General features: G+C 39.8%; 1 protein-coding gene across 1 annotated transcript in view; it reads left to right on the top strand.

Annotated features, from left to right (window-relative positions):
* Window positions 1-27,894, top strand: part of MALRD1 (MAM and LDL receptor class A domain containing 1) — a 439,697-nt gene that overhangs the window by 161,712 nt on the left and 250,091 nt on the right. The window contains exons 22-24 of the mRNA XM_075922485.1: window positions 11,875-12,031; window positions 14,936-15,046; window positions 20,647-20,860. Of these exons, the coding sequence (XP_075778600.1) occupies window positions 11,875-12,031; window positions 14,936-15,046; window positions 20,647-20,860 (482 nt within the window). The remainder of the gene's footprint in view (window positions 1-11,874; window positions 12,032-14,935; window positions 15,047-20,646; window positions 20,861-27,894) is intronic.

Raw genomic sequence — 27,894 nt, forward strand, 5'->3', positions numbered from 1 at the left:
ACAAAATATGACAGGTTGTTGCCCTATTATTAGGGAGCGTTATCAGTCAAAAACTGTGATTTCTAGTACTGTTAGTTGCTGTAGGAGCATCTTTGTTTTTCCATGCACCCTGGTGTACCCTGAAATCTAACAGTTTTCTCTCTACATCTCAAAAGAATACTTTAATTTTGGAGAAGTGCATTTAAAATAAGTGTTTTGCCGCTAACATATAATGAATTAGCATTGTTCAACTCTAAGGTATAGGCATTCACATACAGAAAGAACAGAAGATTCATGTTAATGGCTTAGTAGTCTTCTATACTCTGATAGTTAATGGTGTGCATATTGCAACTCTTTATGTCAAATACCTGATATTATTTTAGGAAATAGGGTGGACTGATCAATAAACATAATTTTCCAAATGTTCTAAAATGAATCTTCTGTACTGTGAAATATTGTGGACATGGTTTCTCTCCTTTCCCCCATCCTCTGAGAAGTAAAACCAAAAATTGAATTTTGCATGCCAGTATTTACAACAAAGGGGTTGTCTTGGATGATGAAATGTGGATCTTATTTTTTTGTGGTATCATCTCTGTGACTTGTCAGAATCAGCCTTTTCATTTACTGGTTATTTTCTTTTTGCTAAGGCCAACATAAATACATAGGGAAAAAGAACATAAACGTGTATCACGTGAATTCATTTCACTTAAGTGAAATGGGCATTGGTGTATTTCCTACATCTTGCAGAAGCAGTATGTTCTTAAAGACAAATTTGAACAAAATGCTTGCAACTGATGTACACAAAGGAGCAAAAAGTCCTCCATACAGAATGTTAATCTGGATTTATTAAGTAATTTTGACAGCATCTGATTGTTTTCATATTTGATCTAAGTATCTAATGTTTGGTATCTTTTTAATAGACTCATGGTTTAATACACATATTTTTGTTAGATTTTGCTTGTTGTTGAATTTAAATGAAGACTTTCCTTATGTTAATCTATTGTCTCACCTTGTCATTGGGGCTATTCATTTGAGGAAGCTAAACTGAGTTTGGATTTAAAAGGTAGAAAATAATGTATCTGAGCAAACTATAGTGTGAGCTGGCAGGAGGCCAAGTCACTGCATAGAACACCAAATGTCCAGAGGAAGAGATGAGGCTGAGGGTCTGTGATGCTGGGTCTAGCCATAAAGAAGTGCTTAGGGATGGCAATAAACACTAACAAATCTAATTGTGCCCCTCCCCCCTTTTCTCTTTTCTTTTGTATTCTGAAGTTTAGGCAAAACCATTATTATTGTAATTGTAGGTGCTGTTTCTACTTGCTTTTAGTTGAAATGGAAACATCTCCCAGCCAAGGTGACAGTATAGAGGTTTAAGTGACTGCAAACAAGGAGTTGCTATTTCAGCACACTAGAGAGAACAGGAAGTTGTTAATCATTCTCAGTAATTGTTCTGAGGCTGGTACGGAAGTCTTAGTGCACAACAGATGTTCCTGTATGTACACACAGACATCGTTAGGTAAAAGCTGGACTATCCGGATCAACTAATAGTAAAATCGATCAAGGGCACAAAGATTGCAGCCATTTTGAGTGCCTGAGTCTGACCCTTTAGGGAGACTAGAGCTGTCCAATCTAGACTGGATCTATGATTTGGGTAGCAATATGATTTTCTGTAATTTTACAGTTGTCAGTGGGATTAAGCATGGGTAAAACACCATAAAGAAGGAATCATAGATTGGAGGCCGAATGTATTTGTGCCATTGAACCAAAGACCCAGCGAAAGCACAGCAGTGTATGCGTTCAATATCATGGATGCTAAAACAATTGATTTTGTAGTACCACTAAATATTTTATCTAATTGTCACTGTAGTGCATGGGGAAGCCTACAAGATTATCAGAAGTCCCAATCCGTGTACTATTTTTGTGAGGTTTATATGATGATACATTCTGTGTTTCAATATATTCTTAATTTTAAAGGAAAATAACAGTCTACTTAGTGATGTCAGTCTAAGCAGGGTATATTGGTCTGTGCTGCAACAATCTTCTGAAACTTCTAATTTGGTGTGTGTAACTGTTTTTTGGCAAAGATAGGTACTGGATTTCAATGAAGAAAAGGGACTGGGGGACAAAATGAAAGTGAATCCTACTATAACCTCCATTTTAGACAGGTCCTGTGGAAAACCCAGCTGTAGTCTCTCACAAGGGTATGAATTCAGTCTCTGCAAGTAATTTAAGTCAGATAGAGGAGTTCTGTAGCACAGAACTGGTAAGTAAACCACAACCAGTAAAAGTGTTGATTTATCATTCATTTATGTTTTGGTGCCATGTCTCTTGTGTTTGTGTGATTAGACTAAGCAACAACTTTATTCACAGAAACATTTGAAGAAACAGTAAAATGTACAAGTATGCAAGTTACAAAATATTTGAGTTAGAGAGCGTGATGAGTTCTCATACAGAAAAAAAAATCTTCTAATCGGGGAAACAAAACTATATCGTGAAACAAATTAAATACCAAACTTTTCAATAGCAGAATATGTTCTGGTGTAGGAGATGTTCTTTCCCATTTTGCTGGTGGTTTCCTTTGAACATGTCTAGATGGACAATTTTCTAAAATGAGGTGTTGAATTGTATGTGTATCAGTATGTGTATCAGTTGAATTTTATGTATCTCTGCTGTTCATAGGTGTTGAGCACGTGCACTCTGACGGATGTCTTATTCACCTCTGATGCTCACACCATTTGTTCAGACACCTAAATATGAATATAGCTGTCAGAATGTAAACACTCACATTTGAAAATTTTATCTCCAGTTCTCTGGCCTACTATCTCTGGACCTAATTCAATTTCCAGATATGTTTATGGGAGAGAAGGGATTTAGAGGAACTGTTAAACTAAATACAAGGAAAACAAACCAACTCTCAAAATAAAAGGTGAAAAGATTTGAAAAAGGTGAAAAGTTTTTATCAGCTCACTGAAGCAGTAACAATAAAATTTGTCAGCACAACTGTAGGATGATTGGGCCCCCAAGTCATACTTTTGCATGCCTTTAATGGGCATAGCTTTATTGCGTTCATTTGGATATCTACCTTCCAGCAAATGTACCTCTACTTAGCGATGGCCTGAAAATGATTTTGCTTGTTAAAATGTGAGTTTATTATGCATGAAGGTTAAACATTTGAGTAAGGTGATGGGGCAGGAGCCATGTTGTGATTGTTTTCTCTGTGGGGTAATTACTGCTGTTTAAATTGCATTTTAGCATGGAGCCTCCAAAGCCAAGCTCCAATTCCTGACCAGTTTACTTTCAGTTCCTTTTTTAATTAACTGAGAACTTTTCAAACAGAAAACAAGGAGTCTGAGATATCAACAGAGAAAAGCCTGCAATATTATAATCTTTCAGCAGTGCTTCTCAGTGGTTAATCAAAAAATATAGATTTGAGCTACCAACTGCTGGATATATTTTAATAATTAAAAAAGTAATGAGTTTTTTGGGGAACAGGGAGGTGGAAAATCCTGTTTCTCTGATTCCATGGCCACTGTTAATTTGAGCAAATGATAAGTATGAGTCAGGAGTAAAGAAAAGCAATCGAGACATGTATTGGAAATATGAGATTATCTGGCACTGATAATCCTTTTTAACATAATTGAATATTATACTTTTTATTGAACATGATTTGCTTCATTCCTGTATATTTAGGCTCTGTTCATGCCATGAGCACCACACAAATGGATGCCTTCATCCACATAGAAGTCTTGTTTAAGTCAGCAGAGCTCTGTGCAAGTGATTGCGCAGATTGGAGGCTGTTCAATTAATTTAGATGGATTATGGGCTAATAGTGTAAATGTGGCCCAGTCACTGTCCAGCAATAGTCAAACTCTTGGTATAAAGAGACATTAATTTACTTAACCCCAAAGCAAACACACCATTAAAAATCCTTTAAAGCTTTCATTTAAAAATATAGAAAAGAAGGAAAATCAGTTAAACCATTTCACCTGTAAAGTATGAAATAAACCGTTCATTTTAACATCACTTGTTCTCTTTCCCTCTAACGTCAGAGATTTTTTTAGAGGAAACCTTGTCGTTTGATAGTTCTTTTAGATTGTATTAGCAATAGTAATAACTGTTCTTTTTTTTATGGGGGGGAGAAGTTGAGATGGGCTTGAAGCTGTTGTTGCTGTGATTGCTATTGTTTAACTCAAATCTTAGAAGGAAAACTCCCCTTGTTTGATGGTCTCTTCAATGCCATTAATGATGGTGGTAACTGCCATTCCAATGGTGGAGATTCATCTGAAGCTAGAGAGGTGATGATGTCAACCTGTGTCCTTCTTTCTCTGGTCCATTCTGTTCAGGACACATCTCAGGGTTATGACGAAGGCCCAGAGGCTATGGAAATGGTGGGGATGGCTGCCATGCTGGGAAAGCCCTGCCAGCATTTGTTCTTTTTGTGCTTTTGTACTTTCCCCAGAAAAAATTTCCTTTAAGGATACAGAAATGGAAAGATGAGTGGAACAGCCCATCCCCTCATTATTTTCTCCACAAATTAGACCTAATCTCTGATTTACCAATTTAGGCTCATTAATTTATGGTACTACATCATAATTTCAACATAGTTCTTGAATCATATTAACTTGGACTTTTCTTAGACTAATGACATTACCATCGCTTCCTGATGAACTCTTTCCCTTCAACACTTGCTACATATAAATTATTATAACATATCATGAAATTTTTCAGATTTTTTCCCCATAATTTGGACCAATTTGTAGGCCCACTTATCACACTATGGCCTTAAAGACTCTCTTCTTTCCTTATGTTAATCTACACCAGGCTACACTACAACTTCTTAAGATCAGAAAATTACTGATTTAGGTCCAATGTGCACAGGTACATGCTAGGACGATGAAAACAAGAAACACAGGTGGAAATTTTCCAACCCTTATCCTTGCTTCCCAAACAGCAATAATAAGACTGCCCTCCATGATACGAGAGAAAGAGAAGAGCTGCCGGACAATGCCTGTGCCTCAGGACATATGACTTCTCAGACAACCATGGCAACTGTCCAGAAACTACACTCCCAATATTTGCTTTTGACCTTCTAGCAGTGATAACTGCATAGATTGTGTGTAGAGCAGATGTTGGCCAAAATATGGGTGATAAATTTGTCCTTGGATAAGTCCTATGCAATAAAAGCCCTTTTTCTTTTTGGTTAGAAAGCAATTCTGAATTAGATATGGTTGGGAATTTCTTCACAAAATGTTTTTTCATGGGAAAATGCCAGTTGGATAAAATCAAATCTCTCTGTGGAAATGTATCAATTTCAATGAAACTTTTTCAGGCCCCTGAAAGACTTTGGGACGAATATGAACAAGAATAGCCACTGGCCACATGGTTATGGCACTCCCTTGTGATATTAGTAGCCTCATAACATATGCTATATGAAAGCCCTAAGCTTTGAGCCAAATCTCTTCAGAAAAATTGGAAAATGTTTTGGTTTTAGACCTAGTGTGGAATGGGGATATATATATAAATTGCTAAAATTTTGTAGGATGGAAAAACTGTTTTCCATCCACTATGCAGATTTTTCTTTACCAATATTTACAGCCAGACTTGAGATTGAAAGATCATCTAGATAGCTGCCCTAGTGTTTTCCCTGTTCTAGATCCATTACTTGTCTCTTTGCCTTTTCAGAAGTCACTGTGCTCAGTATCTTATCCTTTTAAGCTGGCAAAGGAATGTTAGCATGCTGCATGTCTACACTGCTTTTGCAGTGTGTAATGTAATCCCTTTATATGGCTGAACTGTGCAGTACCAGAAACTGGCTCTGAAGTTTACACACTAAAACAAAAAAGTAAAATGTATACTACTTTCTGCCTTCCCTTAAGCATTGCCATAATAGCAGTTTCCTGACATTTTGTATTTCTTTGTTACAGTTTTTGTCAGAAATGCAGAAGGTGAGAATAAGAGGTGGAAGGTTATAAACCTTGTAAAGACATAGAGTGTAGCCCTTACAAATCTAAATCGTCAGAATTTTGACCAGCTTCTTTACAGCAGGCTACTGGCACTGTAAACAAAGAATAATGATGATCCATGGAGGATCAAACTGTAGAATGATGGAAAGGTCAATGTAGCACAGTTTGCAACCATCTTTCACTGACTATATGAGACACTAAAATACTGATAGTGTACTCTGCTGACAAATTACAAGAAAGAAATGACACAACATGAATCATCCCTCATAAGCATCACTTGTAATGAGAAGAAAGAGGAGGAAAATAACTGCCTCTTAACCAATGAGCTTGCAAAGTGAGGGCTCTTACTTACTGAGACCACCAAAAATGAAGTATTAATGTGGATGTTTATAAACCACAGATGCATCTGAGCACCAACATATTTAAAAGATTCTCGGTGAACTGTGATACAGTAGTTACAAAGCAGAGATATGGCTGAACCAAAACTCCTCCCTTTTTCAGTGACTGTAGAGATCAATCACACACACACCCAAAATCAGATTCGTGCTCTGTTCATCATGAACACATCAAGGTGCATGAGACTGATCTGGGGGTTTTGAGGAGAACTCCGACTAGGAATTTTTTAGGCATTTCCATATTTAGCTGACGCCCCGGATACTCAGGGGTTACAGCAAACTTTTACTGCAAAAGTGGAATCCAGCTGTTCATGCTGAGGTCTGTGCATCCCATGAACTCCATTAAAATGTTGGCAATTTTTTCATTTGAAATTAATTAGTGTTACTGAAGTGTTACAGGAATTCTTATGTATAGGGAATGCTTACACTAGCATAGTGAAATTAATTGCTTTCAAAGGGTAAATGTCAACAATTTAATGATGCCTGCTGTGCCAACATTGATATAAGATTTGCAATGGATAATTTTCCAAATAATCTAGGGATCTAGTGGCCACTAGGCCCCCATCCACTGAAGGAGTCTGTGCATTCTAGTGAATTTTAACGCTTGTACAGCACTGTATTGGACACCAGATTCTGCTACCTTTATTAATGTCAAACAGTGCTTTGCTGCATGATTGGCCCCATTGATTTCATAAAGAGACATTAACAAGTGTGTGTTTGAGATTAGTCCCCATACAGAGGCTAAAATCAAAAGCAGAGAACTTTTAGATGTGTTTTAAAAATGAAAAGTGACAAATAAAGGGAGGTTTCAGTAAGTTGCTTGACTGAGAAGCTGTTGCACCAAAAGTAAGGTTGCCAGCTAAATGCAGTGCAATAGTAGATCTTATAGACTCTGAGTTAATCTAGTAATGTGACAGTTGGTAACATGTGAGTGAAAAAGCCTAAAAGGATGAGGCTCGAGGTGTAGGGAGACTGACTAGCTGTCCCCATTTTACAGGGACAGTCTCAATATTCAGGACTTTGTCCTATGAAGGTGCTTATAACTGCCATCTTCTCCCCTAAATTTTCACACTTGCTATCTGGACACCCTATCAAGGAGAAGCTTTCTAATATAGCCAGGACCTACTCAATTCAGGTCTTTAAAAATCAAAAGGGCTAGCTCTTCAGTTTTTAAAATTGAAGGGGCCTTTGACTGAGAGGATCTTTTTATAAATATACTACAACTGCAGCTAGCATTCAAGCCATAGGCACAAAGACTGTTTTCCTAGTGACTCCTCCAAACTCTTCTGTCCTTCAATATGTTCTCCTGCACAGGTGATTTTAGATGTAACACCACCATTTCTGGGACATGGAAACATACATTTCAAGAAGTAGCCAAATTTCTGAGTTGTCAAAAGGCTGTGAAGCATGGTTCAGAACAGGACATTTCTGTTGTGTAGGAGGCTATTTAAACTTATCCCCATATTTTTTATGAGACTCCAAGAAAGATTTTGATGGAGAAAACCAAAGCAGAACCAGAAATTCCAAATTACTTCAGAATGATAAATGTTACTGCGGTAATGGACTTGCACATCAAGACTAGCCATGGGAAAAGCAATTAGACTCACTTGAACCAGGAGGCTATCTGTAGTTATACAGGTTACACAGCATTACCATTTTCCCTGTGTGCAGCTTTATTCGGAGAAACAGTTAAAAATGCTCTTAAGTTTTTGCTCTGATTTCCTTTAATTCACATAAAAATTGAGTAAACTTTGCTCTGATTTCTTATGACAGAAATTGTCACTCAGCAAACATCTACATCCTCATCTTGGACAGTAGGTTTTCAATTACTAGTCAGACGATCAGGCAGTATAAATCTCCATTGATTTCAAGCATTATGAGCCAGTCCCTACTTTTTAAGACACTGTGTTCTGCTTTTGTTTAATGAAAAGCTTTACTGATATGTGGCTTATACAAAGTTTTATGGGAGAACACATTTGTAACTGGTGAGTTGGAGGGCCAGGTAGCTGAGTGATTAGAGCTGCTGCCTCTCAGCCCCCTGCTTAGTTGAGGTGCCTCTGTCTTTAAGGACAGGGGGAGTAAGAGGACACAGTTCCTTCTTTTTCACAAGGTCCTAGCCCATTGCCCTGTGAACATCAACCCCTGAATGGGTGTGAGAGGGTGCTCTTCCTAGCAGTCAGTCAGAATCTGCTACCTCACTTCCTACCAGTTTTTTCAGTTTGGGCACGCTCACTCTAGTCCAATTTCCTGGGCAGCCTGCTTTTCATAGGGTTTCTTCTTGGGTGGAGTCTTGCAGCAGTCCTAGGCTCCTTCAGGTGGACATCCATCAGTTGGTGAGAGTGAGCCCCACAGTGTCTCTGCAGTTCACTCACCCTGAGGTGCCAGGGGCTCGGTCGCAGTCTCTCTTGGTTGGGGAGATGGTGCTTACTCCCACATTGGCTAATTGAGCCAATAATGCAAGGCTAGTTGAGCCCAAAAGCTCTCTCTAACTCCGGCAGTGCTGCTTGATCACAGTCTTTCTATAAACTGTCATGCATGTCGCTTCTGTCATAGAAAGAAATATTTAAAGTCTGGGGATTGGCCAGCAGTGTTTTCTGGATGACAGTGAACATGTTAGCTCTGATGAGTACTGTTTTTCTCATGCAAGTATTTGATTTCATCTGTGGCTACATGTTTGGATAGACCCAGCCCACATACGGCTGTATTTGTATCTAGTTCATTTTTTTCTATTACGAATCATACAGGAAGGCACTGGAACAGTTTTTGGAGTGGGGGGTGTTGAACCAACCCCTGTCTGTGCCACTCACCATCCCCCAGAGCTAGGGCCAGCTGCCAAGACCCCACATGCAGGGCCAGGAGGTAGAGCCCCCAGGCACAGAATCAGCAGCTGGCTGGGACTACCAGCTGAGTGGGATGTGAAGGCCTGACAGTGGGGCTGAGTAAGGCCAAGCAGGGGGCTAGTAACAGAGCCCTCAGGCTGCAGGAGTACAAAGCTAGTGGCTGGGATCCTGGGTAGCAGGAGAGTGGAGCTGGGATGCCCTACACCTGGGGATGCTACAGCACCCCTACTTTACACACTTATGATCATACTTACCTCATATGCCCCAATTAACATGAGACTATCTGCCAAATGTCATACGTTTGCCTGAATAAACCCTTCATTTTTTGGAACCTATTACTACTTTAGGGTTTTTTTTCATAATTCATCATGACTTCAGGAGAATTACTCACCTCTGCATTTACAGAGGTTTTTACACATAATGATGTAGCAGTACCAACTCTCAGAGTAATGATAGCAACCTCAGCAGCTAAACAAGATATGGCTAGATCAGAGCTGGTATGGTAGATGGGAACACGCAGTGACTTTAGAAAAGTATTGCTGGTGACAACTGGATGTAGTAATTTTTTCCTGCCAGTTCTGAATCATGGAACTGTTATTGTTGGCATACAAGGGCATTATTCTGCTGAAGATATTGTCTGCCTACAGAAATGTTTTCCACAGCTAGTATTTGCCTTCACTACTTCTTCTACACTTACATTAAATAGGTTGAAACTGTAGGATGGGTTTAAAATCTTTCGTCTCGAGACATGTCAATCATTGGGGAAAAACTTAAGTCTTAGGTAATTCATTGCTGGGACTTTAAATCGTCTTGGTGAGCAAAACATTTACTCATAAAGAAAATGAGCCATTAGAATACCCTGTGGGATATGATGTGTTTTCCATCACTTGAAGCTTATTTTTTTATACTGGGATTTGGATGAGTTTCTAAAATGTGTGTTAGCTCAAGCACAACGTATGGACCTATTGAAGGATTAACTGGGAGAGTAGTATGGCCTGTGCTATTGCAGGAGGTCAGACCAGATTCTCCCAATAGATCTCACCTTAAAATCCATGAATGGAAGCACGGTCCTGGCCCGTAGTGATCATTGGAATGATCTAACAAGGCAACTTCTATTTTTCTAACCTTTTATAACACGCACTATTCAGCTACCCCAGAGATGGATCATTTAACCTGCCTATGATATGCAATCATATGTGTATTCCTCCTCTACCTTAGAGGTATGCTGGGGCTTAATTAATATTTGATATAACACTTTGATATCTTCTAATGAAAGGTGCAGTGTAAAGCATTATTACAGTTTTCTAGTGATAAACATGAATACCTTCTCTCAAAGTAACTCCAATTGCATAACTATCGCTTTCCCCCCGCAGAACGACAAAGATGAAGTTTGTGACTAAAGCACTAATGAACAGATTTGTATTCATTATTTTAAAATGTTCTTTAAAGAAGCAGTTGTTTTGCACAGCTTCAAGGAGTCTCAACTGGATTATTGAAAAATGTTTGGAATTTGAAATATCTGTTCCTTCCCCTAGAGTTGTTGGAATACATCAACAAAACAATGCACCAAATTCTTAGTTGTAACTTAATGCAAGCAATGAGATCTTTTAGGAATTGGTACCTAATGGCTAGAGCTGAGAGCTAAACATTAGGTTTCTATGTCTTGCTTGGCTGTTATCTTCCTCACAACCCCATCGTTTATTTAAGGCAAAGTGAAAATGGGAGCCTGCACAGGGCTCTCAGCAGATGCCTGATATAGGCTCTTTTCCAAGCCTCACTGCCTAGGGCTGAGGCTGGCAGCCTGAGGCAGGATTGCTGTGCACCCTCTTGACATTCCTCCACATGTCCATATTAGGGCGTGCCTCACTTTTTGGCAAAACTGGACTTCCATCCCGTTGGCTTTTGCCAACTGATGATCAGTTGCCAGCCAACCATAATTAAGTTCTACAGGACCTTTTTCAAGATTTTTAAAAATGGATCTCTAAAGTTAAACTCATAAGTCTTCCTGTAGTATTCTAAATAAATGATGCAACATTGTTCAACATTACTAAGCACTCAGTAGCTTCCACTCAAGTCATTGGAAGCTGCTTGGGTGCTCATTGCTCAGTCATGTATAGGCTACATCTACACTGCTGGGTTTTTTGGCAGAAGATATGCAAATTGTGCTCTCATTTGCATATCTTCTGCCAATCCTTTTTGCAGAAGAGGTTTTGCAGCTAAAAAGCCCTGTGTAGATGAGGCCATTTATCAGGAAAAAACACTTTTTCACAAGATCTTGTAAACCTCATTTTTTGAGGAATAAGGAATCTTGCACAAAAGTGTTTTTTTTCTGGCAAATGGCCCCGTCTACCCAGGGCCTTTTAGCGGCAAAACCTCTTCTGCAAAAAGGATCAGGAGAAGATATGCAAATCAGAGCATGATTTGCATATATTCTGCTGAAAAAAATGGCAGTGTAGACATAGTCAAGTCATTAAAATCAGGTTATTTAGGAGCCTAATTTTAGGAACCTATGTTGTAAAATCTCAGCTTCGACTTCCCAGTGAGACAAAAATAACACCTAGGATTTCGTAAAATTTAGTGATGTATTAATTAAAGAGCTTCTAGATCCTCAAATAAATACAAATCAGTATTAGCATTAGCAACCTAGAATTTTACAATGAGTAAATGACTTATTTTAATAAAATCTTCTCCAAACAGGGATACTAAAGAAGGATGGTATCTGTATGCAGACAGTTCCAATGGAGAATTTGGTCACACAACTGACATTGCCACTCCAGTCATTTCTCTCACTGGACCCAAATGCAAACTGGTATTTTGGACCCATATGAATGGTGCAACAGTGGGTTCTCTGCAGGTACTGAAGACATTCACTTCTGAAATTATTGTATGAAAAGTCACATTTCAGCAAGTCTAGACTGCTAATAAATGCTAATTAACAGTGATCAGCCTTTCACTGCCCATAGTAAGTTATGATTGAGGGATATATTAGATAAAGTAAAATCCTCAAATGGGAAATGTTTACAGTATGGATGCAGGTTCTGTACAGGTGAGGAATTGTATTGCATAATCCCTTTTTCTACTAAAATATATTGACTGAATATCTGAACATCAAAATCTTGTGACCAAAGGGTTAAAATATAAAGCTATATTTTGTTAGTTGTGCTTTTCTTTTAAATTGACTTGTCGGTGTGATTTCCCCTTCAGGTTTTATTCGTCTTGCTGCTTAATTTGATTGAAAGAAGCCAAGTTGAGATTTTTACCAGCATTCAACTATAAAAATACTTTACTCTGACTCCAGTCAGCACACCACTATAAAAAGGAAAGCACTTAGGTTTAGTTTACATAAATACTTAACTCACTTAACAACATATTGACCCAATTCATCTGGGCTATAAGACTAAAACAGGGAAACAATTCTAGACAGGTTTTATGTCAGCAAGTATAAGTAGTTTTTATTGGGTTATAAATGTATACTATAGACCAACAGCAGCATTTCAAACATCCATAGTAAAAATATTTAGGATAAATACACAAAGGCCCAATTCTCATCAAACTAGCAAAACTCCATTGATTTCCCAGGGAATCTGGCAGTTTATATCAGATGAGGATCTGCCCCAGAGCGTGCAGGTTCAGCTGCACAAGGAAATCCACAATAGCTGAAATGCCTCCATTTTCATCGAACTGAACTAAATTATTACAGTAGTAAGAGCACTGCCAGAATTCTGCTGTCTTGAAGGTGAATTGACATCTACCCTGGTCCTGGACCTGAATCCATGTTGAGCCACAGAAACAGGAAGGCAGAATCTCCTTTATACAAAGGAGTTGTAACTTATCAGCTGTTCAGAGTAAGAGTATTCTGGATTTTATTTCTCCTGTTTTAAAGTCTTTTTTAAAATCCTAAAAGCAAGGGGAACTCAACACATAGTAATGAAGGAGCATGCATCAAAACTAAAGTTACAATATAAAAAGTTTATTTTACCTCTGTTTAAAGGCTTTGGTGCAGTTTGACTTGTGCACTTTGGCTGCTTTGTGCTGCTTCACTGTTGTAAAGGTGAAGAGAAGGCAAGGCCACCTGAATAGTTTGCAGCCCTGTGCACAACCTGAGGGGGTAATACCTCAGTCACAGTCCCTTTTGCAGTACCCTCTGGGGCAGAATGGTTCAATACTGCCCCCTACTCTGGCCTCTGGCCTGTGATTCACGTAAGTTGAGTAGTAGATGCCAAATGCAAGGTCATGCCTTCAGGAACAAAGGTCATAGGCCATACTGCCTCAGTGGGGGCATGAGTACCCAGTCTGATGCTAAGGCAAAAAGGCTAAGATCCCACATAGGTGTATATAGAACAGGAATATTGAGTAGAAGCAAAGAGAGATGCTTGGATTTAAATAGGTTATAAAATATGATGGCAGTTAGTCTTTACAAAGGTATGGCAACTGGCAAGAAATGGCAAATAGTTTGAATTTCTAGTGAAGAGCTTAGACTGCCCATGAAGGAAAAATATTTTACCTTGGAAAGTTTACATATGTGAATGTAAGAAAAAAATTCTGAAACACCCAAGTCAAATTGTGCTTCTTTAGAAGATCTTAGTTATTCTAATGTTAGATAACAATGAAAATATGTAGATGTATTATGGGGTACATTGCTGTTTTCTCCCATCATTTTTGCCTGTCTCTGTTGTTCATGGAAGGAAAGGACATTGGTAAACTTCCCTTTCTTGTCACTCTTAATGCTTGGAAAATGATATCCCTGTCCTCTGTTTAAAAAGAAAAACACTTCTGAAATCTCATGTGTTCTGTGAAGCATCTCACCATGAACCACTTTGTCTGTCGTGTCTGTTTAATGTATTGCACTCTTCCCTCTTGTGTCTCTAGACTGAAAGCTCGTCAAGGCAAGGACCCTGTTATTCATTTGGCACAGCTTACCTGCTGCACATATATTTCTGGCACTACAGACTTTTTTAAAAAATGCCACTTTTTCATTAAAGTGAAAAACGTCCAGGTCATCCTAGATCTCAAAAAGCAGATTACACTGCGTGGTGAAGATGATAAATCCTTGAGAGGAGAGGCAGCTGTAGTAACAAGGGCTATGATATAGTTCTGTCAGTTATTGACTTGAGACACAGCTTGCCACGCTCCATCTACCTGATATTGTCAGCTCAGTTCAATTCAGATGCTGAAGAAGGCAGAGAGAAGTATATTTAGGAGTGCTAGCTCCTGTGGAGAAATGACTCCCCAGTGCAGTGACTATTCACCAAGACAAGACGTTAGGAGGATATTTTGTGCACCCACCATTGTTCAAACAGATCAGGTTCTGTGGCCTGAGAGGACATGTTTATTTATGGGAAAGTGAGATGTTTCCTGTGCAGTTGAGACACCAAACACTCCTAGAATGACCATGGAATAATTCAATAGACATATGAACTCTTAGAGCTTTTATTATTCTTACTATTAAGATTATTTTGCTTACTGCATTCACATGTCCTGAACCTGAGCATATCTTGTCAGGTGATGAGTGTCCTCCCCTCCTATTCAAGTCAATGGGAACACAAAGTACTGAACTCCACATGCACACAGGACCCACTCAGGACCTGCAGGATGAGGCTCACAGACTTGTATCTTACACTCATGACTTTTCCACTAATGATTTTCAAGTGTGGAGTAAGGCTTAATTTAAGGGGAAACGCTGACTGAAATGACTGTATTTATATTAATGAGTTGAGAAGATTTACCATGACCTGGGAATTCACAATTTCTCTTTCAGGTACTCAGTAAAGTTGGTGATGTAATTTCTGTCCTTTGGGTTCAAAGCGGTTCCCAAGGCGCACAATGGAACAGAGCAGAAGTGGTCTTAGGCATTCGCTCTGATTTGCAGGTTTGTGCTTTTCTTTCATATGTCCACTGTTAAATTGATTCTAGATTACATTTTCGCTTGCTCATTCCCATTTGTAACCTGTGCACTTTGTAGCTCTTGAATTCACATTGCTCTTCTGAATATTAAGAACCTCTCCGTGGCTTACCAGATCAAGTATCCCTGTCTGTGTATAGTGAAGTCTATTAGGGTGAGAAGAGAGGTGTGTTGCAACTCAGCCCCTAGAGCATGCATTGATGCTATTCCTAATGGGATGATAACTCCCAAAATACCCTTCTTAAGATGGGAGGATTCGTGTAGCAGCAGAACCACCTCTAGCCACGAATCCCACTTTTGTGACAGTTTCCTCAAATTCTTTGTCCAGTGGTGGATTGCCAGGGTTGGTGAAAGGTCCTAGTTCCAAGTCATGTGTCTCTGCATAAACACCCACCCTTCTTCCTAGGAGTCACAGTCAAGAACCCACTTTCTCTATGGGAAAAATGTATCATCTGTTTAGTAAAAACTATTAGGCTATGTCTATACCGCAGGCTTTTTGCGCAAGAACTGTTTTGCACAAGAGCGCATCCACACTGCCATGTGCTTTTGCGCAAGAGTGTCCATGGCAGCGTGGATGCTCTCTTGCTCAAGAAAGCTCTGATGGCCATTTTAGCCATAGGGGTTTCTTATAGAAGAAACCCCTGTTGCCTATCCACGCTGCCTTCTTGCACAAGAGCTCTTGCACAAGAGCGCTTATTCCTCGTGGGGAGAGGAATAACTCTTGTGCAAAAAGTGCTCTGTCCCAACTCTTTACTGTAAATTTACTTGCTCAAAAACGTGCGTGCAGTGTAGATGCTCCGCAAGTTTTTGCGCAAGAAACCTGCAGTGTAGATGTAGCCTCCAGGTGGGTCTACATAGCACGGTTATTTCAAAATAAAGGTTGTTATTTCAAAATAACAATGTGACCATCTACACAGAAATTCCATTATTTTGAAATTATTGTGAAATAATGGATGGCTTATTTTGAAATCTGTAAACCTCATTCCACGAGGAATAATGCTTATTCCAAAATAGCTATTTTGAAATAGTGGTAGTGCGGATGCTCCACTGCTGCTATTTCAAAATAGCCCCTCCCCAGGACCATTCAAAGTAATTACTCCCCAGTGCCTCCCGGGGCTCTAAATCGAGGTAGCACGTCCACATTAGAGAAGCCAGCTTCGGACTAATTTTGAGGCTTCCCTGCAGTGTAGACGTGCTATTCCGAAAGAAGCTATTTTGGACTATTTCCTCTGGAATAGCTTATTTTGAAATAGGCGTGCAGTGTAGACGTACCCTAAATGAACAGGGCAGGTGCCACCAGGAGGATCAACTGTCATGCCTGGCCTCTGGGCAAGGTATGGGGGAGGAAGCTCTGTATTCCTAGAAGAGGTTGGATGGGGTGAGTTGGAGGAGCAGACAGCCCTAAGTACCCTCTGGAGCATGTCATGCTGCCTCCCAGCTTGTAGAGCCTCCCAGAGGGCACCATATGGCCCTCTGGTGGTGATTTAAAGGGCCCGGGGTCTGGGTGCTGCTGCAGTAGCAGTGGTGGCATCCAGGAGCCTCAGGCCCTTTTGAATTGCTAGACCTGAGACCGTTTTCCTCTTTGCCTCCCCCTCTTCATTGGCGGGCCTGGGTGCCACTCCCTGGGTGAGGGTGATGCAATAAAAAACATTTGTCAACAGATCTTTGAGTCTTTGGCCACTGAAATGTTCATTGATCAAAATCCCCCCCGCCCTCTAGGTAGCTGGCTTGTCTTTGGGACTCTGCTGAATCTGTCCCAGTTACTAGCTTCCATGCTCACCCTGCCCAGGCATGAGGACGCTCCCAGCAGCTGAACAGAAAGCATCAGAAGTGCTGTGGAATCCTTCTCCAGCTAGACAGTCTTGGCAGATGAGTTCATTTTATTGTCATTGACTGTCTCTGTTGGTGTCTTTCAGCTGGTAGGGAGCTGGAAAGAGCTCTCTGGTTGTCCTGGTTACACAGAGCAGGGCTGAGGCATTTGGCAACCTGGCATTTGGCTTCCTGTTTTTTCGGGCCTTTACTTCCTGGGAGCGTGACCCACGTTCCCTTGACCACCCTACTTTTGGGTAGCATGGAACAAGTTCCACAGGAGCTTTTTCTCAGGACAGTGTCTGCTTTGGGAGAGGCAGGTTAACTCATCATATCTGGGGCCTAACCCATGTAACAGGACAGTTAGAAACATCCCTTGCCAGCCCCCTATCAGCTGAGATATACCAGTGGAACTAGCTGGTCAATGATAACAAAATAAACTTCCCTGCGAAGATTATCCAGCTAGAGAGGGAGTGCCCAGCACTGTTGCAGCTTTCATGTTAAGTAGCTGGGTTTGTCTTCTCGCGCAGACATGTATGCATGGAGTTGGCAGCAGATTGGATTTGGATTTGCAGCTCAGAGGGCTGGAGAGGAGGATGAGGAGCTAGGAGGTGGGGAGAGACACAAGAGGCAAAAGGGATTAGGGTTGGGAGGTAAATGGACAGAAGAGTCTGTGCCCATTTGTCAGCTGGGAATTATTAGGATTAAGAAGGTGTCCCTGCTCTGCACAACACCAACCCTCTCTCCTACAAGGACAGTATTAATCCTTGGAATGAGCACCAGGCTTAACAACAGAACAATAGTTTTATCTAACCAAGGTAAAGCCCAGGAGTAGACTCAAATTGGGATCTCTAGCAGAGTTATACAGATTCCCTCACTCCTGATACACACAGGGTCAGAACATTGCCCATCTATCCCAGAATCCTGTTTTCTGAGAGTAGACAATGCTGGGTGATCCAGAGGGAGTCAACAGAAGAGGTAATCATCAAGTGATCCATCCATCCCTGACATCCATTCCCAGCTTCTGGCAAACAGAGGCTATGGACACCATTCCTGCTTGTCCTGGCTAATAGCCATTGACAGGTTTATCTTCCAAGAACTTATCTAGTTTATTTTTAATCATGTTGTAGTCCTGGCCTTCACAACATCCTCTGGCAGGGAGTTCTACAGGTTGACTGTGCATTGTGTGAAGAAATACTTCCTTTTGTTTGTTTTAAACCTGCTGCCTATTAATTTATAGTGCACAACCCCCCTACACCTGACAAGACACACATAGACTCTATGTTCTATGCCAGTTCAACTCTGTGTATCTCCCTCAACTCCTCCCCCTGATCCATAGAGTCAGTCCAACCTGAGTATTCTGATGCTGTGTGCACTGTGAGCTCAAACTAGGGGCAGTGTCCTGCTATGTAGTCTCAATTGTTATGTAAGTCTCTCGTATCTGCAAGCACTAGTGCAGCAGCAGCCTCAAGTAGCTTTCTTCTAAACATGTCCGAGTCAGAGTCTAACACGGCTACATTTCTATCACTATTCTGCACCTTGGCATTCTGGTGTATATGCTTCAGCTCAGTGCTGTTGCTTCTGTCACTGCAAGCACTGCTTTTTGTTCTCTCTCCAAATCTTTCTAGGATTGGCCCCCACCTGGTCTTAGCTCAACCTCTCATAGGTGGTCCATGCTTCATTCTGTAGCCTTAGAGTTGCACTCCCCCACTCTAGCCAATAAGGTTTGTGCAGAATAGGGAGAGCCAAAGGAAGGGGAAGTGAGTCACTCTACCTTGTCCCATCCCCATCTTTTCCTTGTGTGGCAGAACTGTGCTGATTCTGCTGCAGAAGGATCTTTTGTACTCATGAAAGGCAGCAGCATCTACCAAGTGATATTAGCTCATATTTCTGCTGCATTTTTGGAAATATAAAGCACCACAGCTACCAACTTTGTGTGTACTCCAGAGCTGGGGAACCCACAGAGAAAAAAATATTAGGTGCTCAGGACCTATTTCTAGCCCCACTCCCTGTTAGCTCCTCTCCTCCCCCCCAGTATCTCTGCCAGCCATCAGCCCTGCTGATCACTTCTCCCCCTTGCTCCCCACACCTTTCACTCACCACAGATCAGCTGCTCAGCTGATATGCGGGAGGCACTGAAGGAGGAGCATGGAGGAGTGAGTGGGGCTCACTTCGGGTAGGAGGCAGAATGAGGTGGGATAGGAGGAGGTAGGGTGGGTGAAGGCTTGGGGGAATGGGGAGGACTGGGGCTAAGGTCTGGGTGCACAGCCAAGGTTGAGCATTCCCCAGCAACTTAGAAAGTTAATGGCCCTCTAAAGCACTCTACCATATAAATAGTAAATATAAGCAAAATGGCATTTAGGTTGTGCCTGATTCATATGTATTCGCTTCTTTAAATATCTGCCTAAAATATCTGATTTTACAAACCTTAGAATACTCAACATAGTAGTTATTATGGAATGTACCTGCTGAGAGTAAAACAACGCTGATAGTTGTGAAAGCTGGCCACCTACTCACCGGCCTGGGAAGGATCAAGGACACTTCCGAGCCTGTTTCAGGTCCCTTCCTCAGTTTAACAGATAAACATAAAACAATTGCTCTGATCAGCAAGGGCTACAGTTCCTAGAGGATTTTCCCTCACCCCTCTCAGACCTTCCAGATCCCTGACTTCACCCAGAGACTCTTGCAGAAGCCAAACTGCTCTTGGCCATCTAACTGGGAATCTCCTAAGAGCTCGGATCTTTCTCCTGCACCAGTGCCTACTTCAGGGGCCTATCTTCTCCCTGCAGTTCTCTTGCCAGCTGAGCTCTTTCTGACCTTTGTAATAATCAGGTGATCTTTAGGCTATTGATCTGTCACTAGTCCCACACCTCATCTTGGAGGCAGCTGGTAAATCGCTGGTGGGGATCAGCCATCTCTCCTTAAAGGGAAATGTACCCTTTATCAAGTGCATATCTATATATCATATTCTACATATTTGTTATATTGCTTAATAAAGAATAATGGAGACAGGGTTTCACCGAGTAGATTCTAACACTAAATTCCTTGAGTAGTGAGATTTGATAAGCTCAGAAGGATTCAGTCTTCCATCTTGGATGTTCTCTATCCTTTTAGCTTTCCTACATTATCATAGACTCACAGAATCCTGGGGCTGGAAAAGAACTCAGAGGACATTGAGTCTAGCCCCCTGCCCAAGGCAAGACCAAACTAAATTATCCCAGCCAGAGCTTTATCAAGCTGGGTTTTAAGAACCTCTAGGGATGGAGATTCCACCACCTCTCTAGGTAACCCATTCCAGTACTTCACCACCATCCTAGTGAAATAGTTTTTCCTAATATCCAACCTAGACCTCACTCACTGTAACTTGAGACCATTGCTTCTTGCTGACAGTATAAAGAATGATTGTTTTTCCTGCTCCATTGAAGTTGCTGGAAAGTTTGCCATTAATTTCATGGGGAACAGGATCAGCCTCTTGCTTTCTAACTGTTCACTTATTGTATTTTTTTATGTCCTTGGTTATTGTAGGATTGTGGTTCCCTTCATGGCTCCCTTGAGGCATAAACCAGCATTGATTCATGTTTATGAAGCTTATATTTGCATCAGTAAGATCTGAGAACAATATATAGTACTAAATATTTAAGGGACTCGGGCAGCTTGCTGAAAGCATATATACATAGTGTTTTGTGTACCAAACATGGAATGTTTCAAGCTTTTATACTTTTCCCTCAACATTTCACAGACATTTCTCTTTATTTTAGATTATTTTCAGGGCAAAACGTGGTGTGAGTTATGTGGGAGATGTGGCAGTGGATGATATTTCCTTTGAAGATTGTTCCCCTTTGCTGATCCCAGACAGAGCCTGCACTTCTGAAGAATTCACATGTGCCAATAAATATTGCATCCCAAAAGATAATCTGTGTGATTTTGTGAATGACTGTGCAGATAATTCGGATGAGAACCCTAGCATTTGTAGTAAGTATGGCAGTTCCTTACTCTAATTATAAGAAGTATCTGTGCCTGCTGTGAATTGTCAATGCAGCAAAACTGTTGGCAGTTCATCAACAAAGAAATTAAAAATGAAATTAACAATGTAGGTATTGTATATTCCTGGGATTGGTGGGCTTATTTCCCCTCCATTTAATCTGAGATCATGTCTTGCAAAATAAAATTTGCTGCTCCTGGATTTTTCCCAACATAAATTAATTCAGAGAACAGTTCTGCCTTTTAAAACAAAGAGAACCAAATCATTGTTTTCTCCATAGAAATAAAAGCAGAAATTGTCAAGCAAAATACATGTAAGATCTTAAGAACCTTGGTTACTTTGTTCCTGGAATTGTCAAGTCTCTTGGCTGTTTCATGAATACCAGACAACTTTAGTTTTGCAGGAGAAATCAACAAACAGTATCATCAGTCTAGAATTAAAAAACAGCACTTCTCATCAACAGTGTATTTCTCTAGAGGATTACATCACAACATATTCTATTTCAGTTTTTCTTGCTACCTCTTTCTTCAAAAAAATCTTGGTAAATTGTCATTGAGGCAAATCTGCATTGTTTGGTACACTACAAGCAGCTGTTTCAGTATGAATGTTATGAACACTGCTAATAAAAAATTAGATTATGACAAAAAGGGGGATCATTCAATAAACAGCAGATCAGATTCTCATTTAGAATCAATGTCATGACATTTAAATCATTTGAGTTATGCCAATTTACATCAGTTGAGAATTTGACCTACTATATCTGATTTTAGCAGTAATAAACTTTTTCCTTGGTTTCCATAAATGGTGGCATACTGGAGCCAGGTCTACACTGGTGGAGAAAATCAATGTAAGATATGGAATTGCATCTATGAAAATTGTGTAGGTGGAGTCGACATACCTTACGTTTTCTGGGGTGGCCCCACACAGCAAGAGGTCAATCGTAGAAACTCTCCCATCGACTTCACTTATCCTTACAACTGTGAAGAGTGCTTCAGTTCATGGAGGTACCCTAAGCATTTGATTTAGCAGGTCTTTATTAGACCTGCTAAATCAAACCTTGGAAGATTGATTATTGGCATGTCAATCCTCTGGTAAGTATAGACAAGCTTGGGGTCTGATTTTGATTTCACATATCTGTAAACCCGGGGTAGAGCAGACTGAAAATTGGAATTTTCATCTTGTGGAAAATTATAATAGTTTCACATTTGCTTTCATCCTGAATTCAGATAAAAAGTCAAAATAGCAATAGTTTTTGTAGAATTAAAGGTCTAAAAAAAATTGGTTCGGAACAAACTGTATTTTGGTTTGCAAATATTGCTTCATTTCAATATTTTAAATTGAAATTAAATGTTTCAATATTTCCCAGTTGCAATGTTTAGTTTAATTAGTTGAACCATTTTGTTACATCTTAATTACACGTTGAACAGCTGCAATGATTCACAATGGTAGTTCAGTGCCTCATGTTGGGCTTTCTAATCAGACTACATCTCCCATGATGCACTATGGCAATTCAGTCAGACTGGAGACATGAGTGCATGATGAGGAAAGTGGTCCAGCAAGGGAGTCCATTCCATACAGGAGAGTGGGGACAGGAGGCACCTGAGCTACAACTCCCATGAGGCACTATGGCACCTTAGGCAGACCTAGGTAAAAATGAACAGATTAGTATTTTGATTTTCCTGTGGAAAATGTCATGTTTGCAGAAAGCGTATTGTCTGTCAAAACGAACAAATCCTAGACATCTGGGTGGAACATTCCTGATTTACTCTAAAAAATAGGAAGTCCAATAAAGTCACTGGATTGGCCCAAATTGAGAGACAAGGGCCAGAATCAGCCTTAAAGTTTCTATTGCAGTGTGGTCCAATTTCATGCAACTGTTAAATATGTGGAGCCAACTTATGATCCCATTCCCTTGGTTTAGTAACAATTTATTCCATGACACATTCAATAAGAATCTGAGTGTGACTCACAGTATCACTATAAAACACAGATGGGGCAAAATGGTCAACTTTACTTCGCCTTACATTTCCTTGTCATTTTACTTTGCAACATTTATGTTGCCTTAAAAATGTGTCTGTCATTTAGTTTGTCTTAGTGTTTTTTTTTCATTTAATAAGTACTGGGGATACTAGTGTTTCCTTCCTTTTTCTGATACTTTTCCAATATAAAAATTAGAGAACAGATACTTATAATTTGCCAACAAGAGAACAATAGACACAAATGTCTCCTGTGTGTTCCCCATCTCCCCTTTCAAAAGGAGAACATTATTTCTGTGACATATCCTTATGTGACTTCCTCTGGTAACAGTGTCTCCAAGCTTCCTTTTCACACCCTCTTCTCTTCACAACATTGAGAGTTACCAGATGAATTTCTTAGAGACTGGAGCCAGAGTCTGGAAACTTCAGTTGCTCCTGAAATCATTTCTTAAAACTACTTTTAAAAATACCTACAGTGCAGCCACCTCACTCATTTAAAATCTTGGTCACTAAAGTGAACAGCAGATGTGTGGTTCCATGGTATACTTTTTCTTCTTAAGGAACTGAAGGACCGTGTAGTTAAATCTAATTGGCAGCCTGCAATAGTTCATCAGCTTGTTTCTGCTCGCAGTAAATTACTGTGATAATATAATTTTTAATAGTAATTTCGTATATTTTAAAATTTGATTACCAGATCAAAGACATAGCGTTACCAGCTTCAGGTTAATCAGTACTTTATAAAAGGTGTGACAATGTCTAAAAACATTTATTGAAGAAGGCATTCACCTTTGTGAAAAAAGTAAAAATCAGCTAAAGTGACATATAAAAGTTATGGCTTGTGTCCTTTATCTTACCAGGGATGAGAATGATGATTTGATAAATAAGGATACTTTTTCAAGGCAAAACTTTCACTAGAAAAGATGCAAATACATTTCACTTCACATTTAAAATAAAGTATGCATTTGGCTGATTCCATTTTCATGTTTGACACACAAATATAAATCAGCCTCTAATATTGCTGATTGTTCAATTTTACAGTCTAATAGCTTTTTGTTTGGGGAAAACATGGTAGTGAATTTGATATTAGTGAGAGTATGGCCTTTTTACATTTGTTTTGCGCCTATACATAAGGGATATAAAGTTGGCAGATGCTACACAGTCTTCCCTACAAACTTCTCTCTATGAATGCTGACATGATTTTCTGTGTAGTCTGAGTTTCAACTCAGAATGGAGACTGCCAAGCATGGTAGGTTAGTTTGGTTTTGTACTGAAGAAAAGTATCCACTAGGTTATATACTGAGTTCCCAAAACTGATTTTTGACTCATTCTTTCAGATCACCAGAAGTATCAGATTAGTACAATGCTTATGTACTCTGCAATTTAGCTTCAAGTTTTCTCATCTCTCAGTTTATAGTGAAACTCTTGTTCTGTGTAAACCAGATTTGGGTGGTCATTCTCTCTATAATTTTTGGCGCTGATGGGTTTAGATTGGCTGCTGATGTGGTTTGGCAGAAGACAATTCCCATAAATATGAAATATAATCTTAAGTAAAAAGAGAAGCAATCCACATTTTTCACTTTGATATTGCTTTTACTGTAAATATTTATAGTTGCAAAAGAGGTTGGCTCCCATTACCATCACAGTACTTAGTTTTATGGCTTGTGTATTCTATTCAACCAATCTGCTGGTCAATAACAAGGGTTTTATCATAATTCAGGTCTGACCTAAGGCTGACTTTTCAACTGTGAGCTTTTATTTTCAGTTTTGTGTCAGGGTAAGGTCTATCAAAAGTGCTATTTCAATTTTTTTTATTCTGTAGGCTGCCCTCTAGCCATTAAAGAACCCCTGCCCACTTATTGCTTGTCACAATTTTTCACTCTGTATAGTCACCAGAGAAGGATCCTTTCATAAACCAGTGAGCCACAAATGACCATTTGAAAAGGACTGTCTCAAAAGTCTTAGGACTGTCCTGACTTTTGTAGAGTCCTTAGCAGAGGAAAGTCTGCAGGATTCAAGTCTAGAAGATCAGAAATTGGCAGTCCTGCACAATGTTCCTTCTAATTTTTTTTCATCCACACATGGAATAAATTTTGTCATGTGCACCCAGGCATGTGTGGATGTGCACCAGTAGAAACTAGGGATGTTAAATATTGGTTAATTAAATAGTTAATTAACCTAATGAATTCTTATTGGTTAGTCAACTATTCTATAGTCCCTGGGCAGCCCCTGTTCAGGGGGAGGGATCTGAGCTTCTGCCCACCTGGCTCCTAATACACTTTAAAGAAGAGCTGCAGTGGGAGTAGATCCAGGACCCAGTGCAAGCTGGGACTGAGCTGGGATGGCTAGGGTTGGGGGGCACAAAAGTAGTCTAGCATTAACCTATAAGCTTTTGCGTATTGGTTAATTGGTTAATTAACTATTACATCCCTCCTAGAAACACATGCTGCTGCTGATGGCAATTGTGGATGCTCTGCTAATCATCTGTGCAGCATTTGAATCATTCCTGGGTAGCTTCCCAAGTGCTCAGCTTACATGAAACACTGGTCCTGACCAAGAATGAGAGTGAGGGCAAAAAGCTTGAAGGATATGCTGCTGCAGCACATCTGTTTAGCAGCTTTCCATGCTGGCTTTTGTGTATTGTTGGTGATAGCTATAGGCAGCAATACCTCAACAAAATGCAGAAAGCCAGGTTGTTTGTGACAATGTGACTTACACCTTTCTGCTCCAGACTGGGGGAATGTGGCCTATAACCTCTACAAAATCCATCAAGTGTCAAAACATTAACAGGATAATATTGCAAAGCAATACCCCCAAAAAACAGTGATAGAAATGTAGCCGTGTTAGACTGGTGTAGCTGAAACAAAATACAGGACTATGTAGCACTTTAAAGACTAACAAGATGGTTTATTAGATGATGAGCTTTCGTGGGCCAGACCCATGCCCACGAAAGCTCATCATTTAATAAACCATCTTGTTAGTCTTTAAAGTGCTACATAGTCCTGTATTTTGTCCCAAAAAACAATTATTGTAACAATTCTCTGAAAGATGATGCTTCTGAGACACTGTTTCTAATGTGTTCTTCAATATGGAAATACATCTTGTGGCTAAAGGATTTATCTTTGTACAGAGGTATGTTTTCTCATAAAGGGAGTCTTTGCTTACAGCAGTTTGCAGAGGATGGATTTTTAACTTTATGATGTTGGATATTTTTGCTGGAAAGCAGATCAGGTGCTGTAAGTGTTAGTAGGCAGACTAAGGTTACTCTGGGGACTGCTCTTCCAAATATCCCTGCAGGTTGCTGCTGAGAGAATGATCAGGGCTCTGCTTTTATCAGGCTCTAATATGATAAGCTCTGGTCATTTTGTAGCTAATTTAAATTTGTCACAGCTATTGTTCTTCAAATATTGTAATATGTTGCCATATATCATTAGTACTGCTTTGTTATTGTAATTACACAGGAGTATAGTAATCACAGAATGGTGTCATCATGGCAGAATATATTGCAGCATTATTACAGCACTGATAGGAAACTGCAGGCATCTTTACTGTGCACTGTGATGCTAACTGTGCATCGGAGGGGAATCTCTGAGCCAGCTCTAAGATGATCTAGAAGTGCCTACTAGATGTGGGCTGAAAGCAGGATACAAGTTTACTGTATGCAGGTCCTCGTGAAAGAGGCTCAGTAGGGCAGCACTGTTTTTTCCTCAGCCCAAAGGCTGGACAAGTGTCACTAGAGGGGCTGCATGCCCACCTTCTGACCTGCTATTAGAGTTAGGTGAAATGAATTCCATTTCTGCCCTCCTCCCTAAGTTAGTACCCTAGCAAATCCGAGTCACTTGGTGTCCCAGTGTGTCTGTAGTAATGAATTTCACCGTAAGTAAATAGTACTTAATTAAATTGCTAAATTGACATGTTAGGAACCAGATTGCACCTGGCTGAATGCCCATGAGGGAAATGAAGCACTTCCCCACTATGAAGCACCACTCCCCCTCATATGAATTCTGGGGTCAGGGAAGAGAGCTGGGCTTGGAGCCTGTTACCCTCCTCCCCCCACAATGTGAAACACAGAGGTAGAAAGCCCCAAAAAGCAGGTGGAACCTTTTCTATAGGTTTTCTGAGTAAAGGTGCTGTTTTGGAAAAAGAAGAGCTGCACATCTTGTCTGCTAAAGAGAAACCTTAATTCTCATATTTTTAAAGTATTTTTGTGAAAAGGAATGTGGCCATTAAACCTTCAGCTGTAATCTGAGTTTTTTAGTTTTCTACCTCATTTCTAGTGTAAGATTGTCCCATTTAAAATTACTTCATTAAATAAATATAATAAAAGCCCCAAAGCTTTAATTTACATTGAAATGCTGTCAAAACAAACATCATAGACAATCAGTTTGCCAACTGCAATTCTCCAAAGCACCTCACTCATTAATTTTGCCAGCTAACAATATACTTCAGAATTAGGTTTTCATTTCCCCAGTTGTAAGACTGAAATTGTAATTTTTCATAAACTCTAAAACTAGACAGTGATGTAACTAGCTTAGAACTAGTTTAGCTTTTGCTCTCTTTAATTACATCTTTTGATACAGTTGTTTGATTCCGGTCATATGGCCAATATAATTTTGATCACATACCTAACGTTCCTAATATAAAATAGTTTATTTCTTTATTATTCAACTTTTCTCCTACTGATTAACTAGTTAATTCACCAGCTCTATTCCATTACTCTGGAAGCAACAGGTTGGCTTTGCCTTTATCCCTCTTGGTTCAAAGCTCATAGTTCAACATAGAGGTACTTTTACATATAATATGCACAGCATTAGCTGGTATGTTAAATTTCAGTATAGTTACAGGTCCTGATTCAGAAAAACATGGTTCTATATGAAAGAGGCCTGAGCATGTGCAGAAGTACTTTATTAATAAAAAGATGGATTTAGCAAGCATAGGAGTCTTAAAACTCATAATTAAATAAATATAGGACAAATGTTGCAGCTCCAATAGCCCCATGAATTTTGTTGACCTGTAACTCAAAGCTATTATTGTGTTGTGAATCACCATAT

This window comes from Pelodiscus sinensis, chromosome 2, assembly GCF_049634645.1.
Source record: "Pelodiscus sinensis isolate JC-2024 chromosome 2, ASM4963464v1, whole genome shotgun sequence".
NCBI classification, from domain to species: Eukaryota; Metazoa; Chordata; order Testudines; family Trionychidae; genus Pelodiscus; species Pelodiscus sinensis.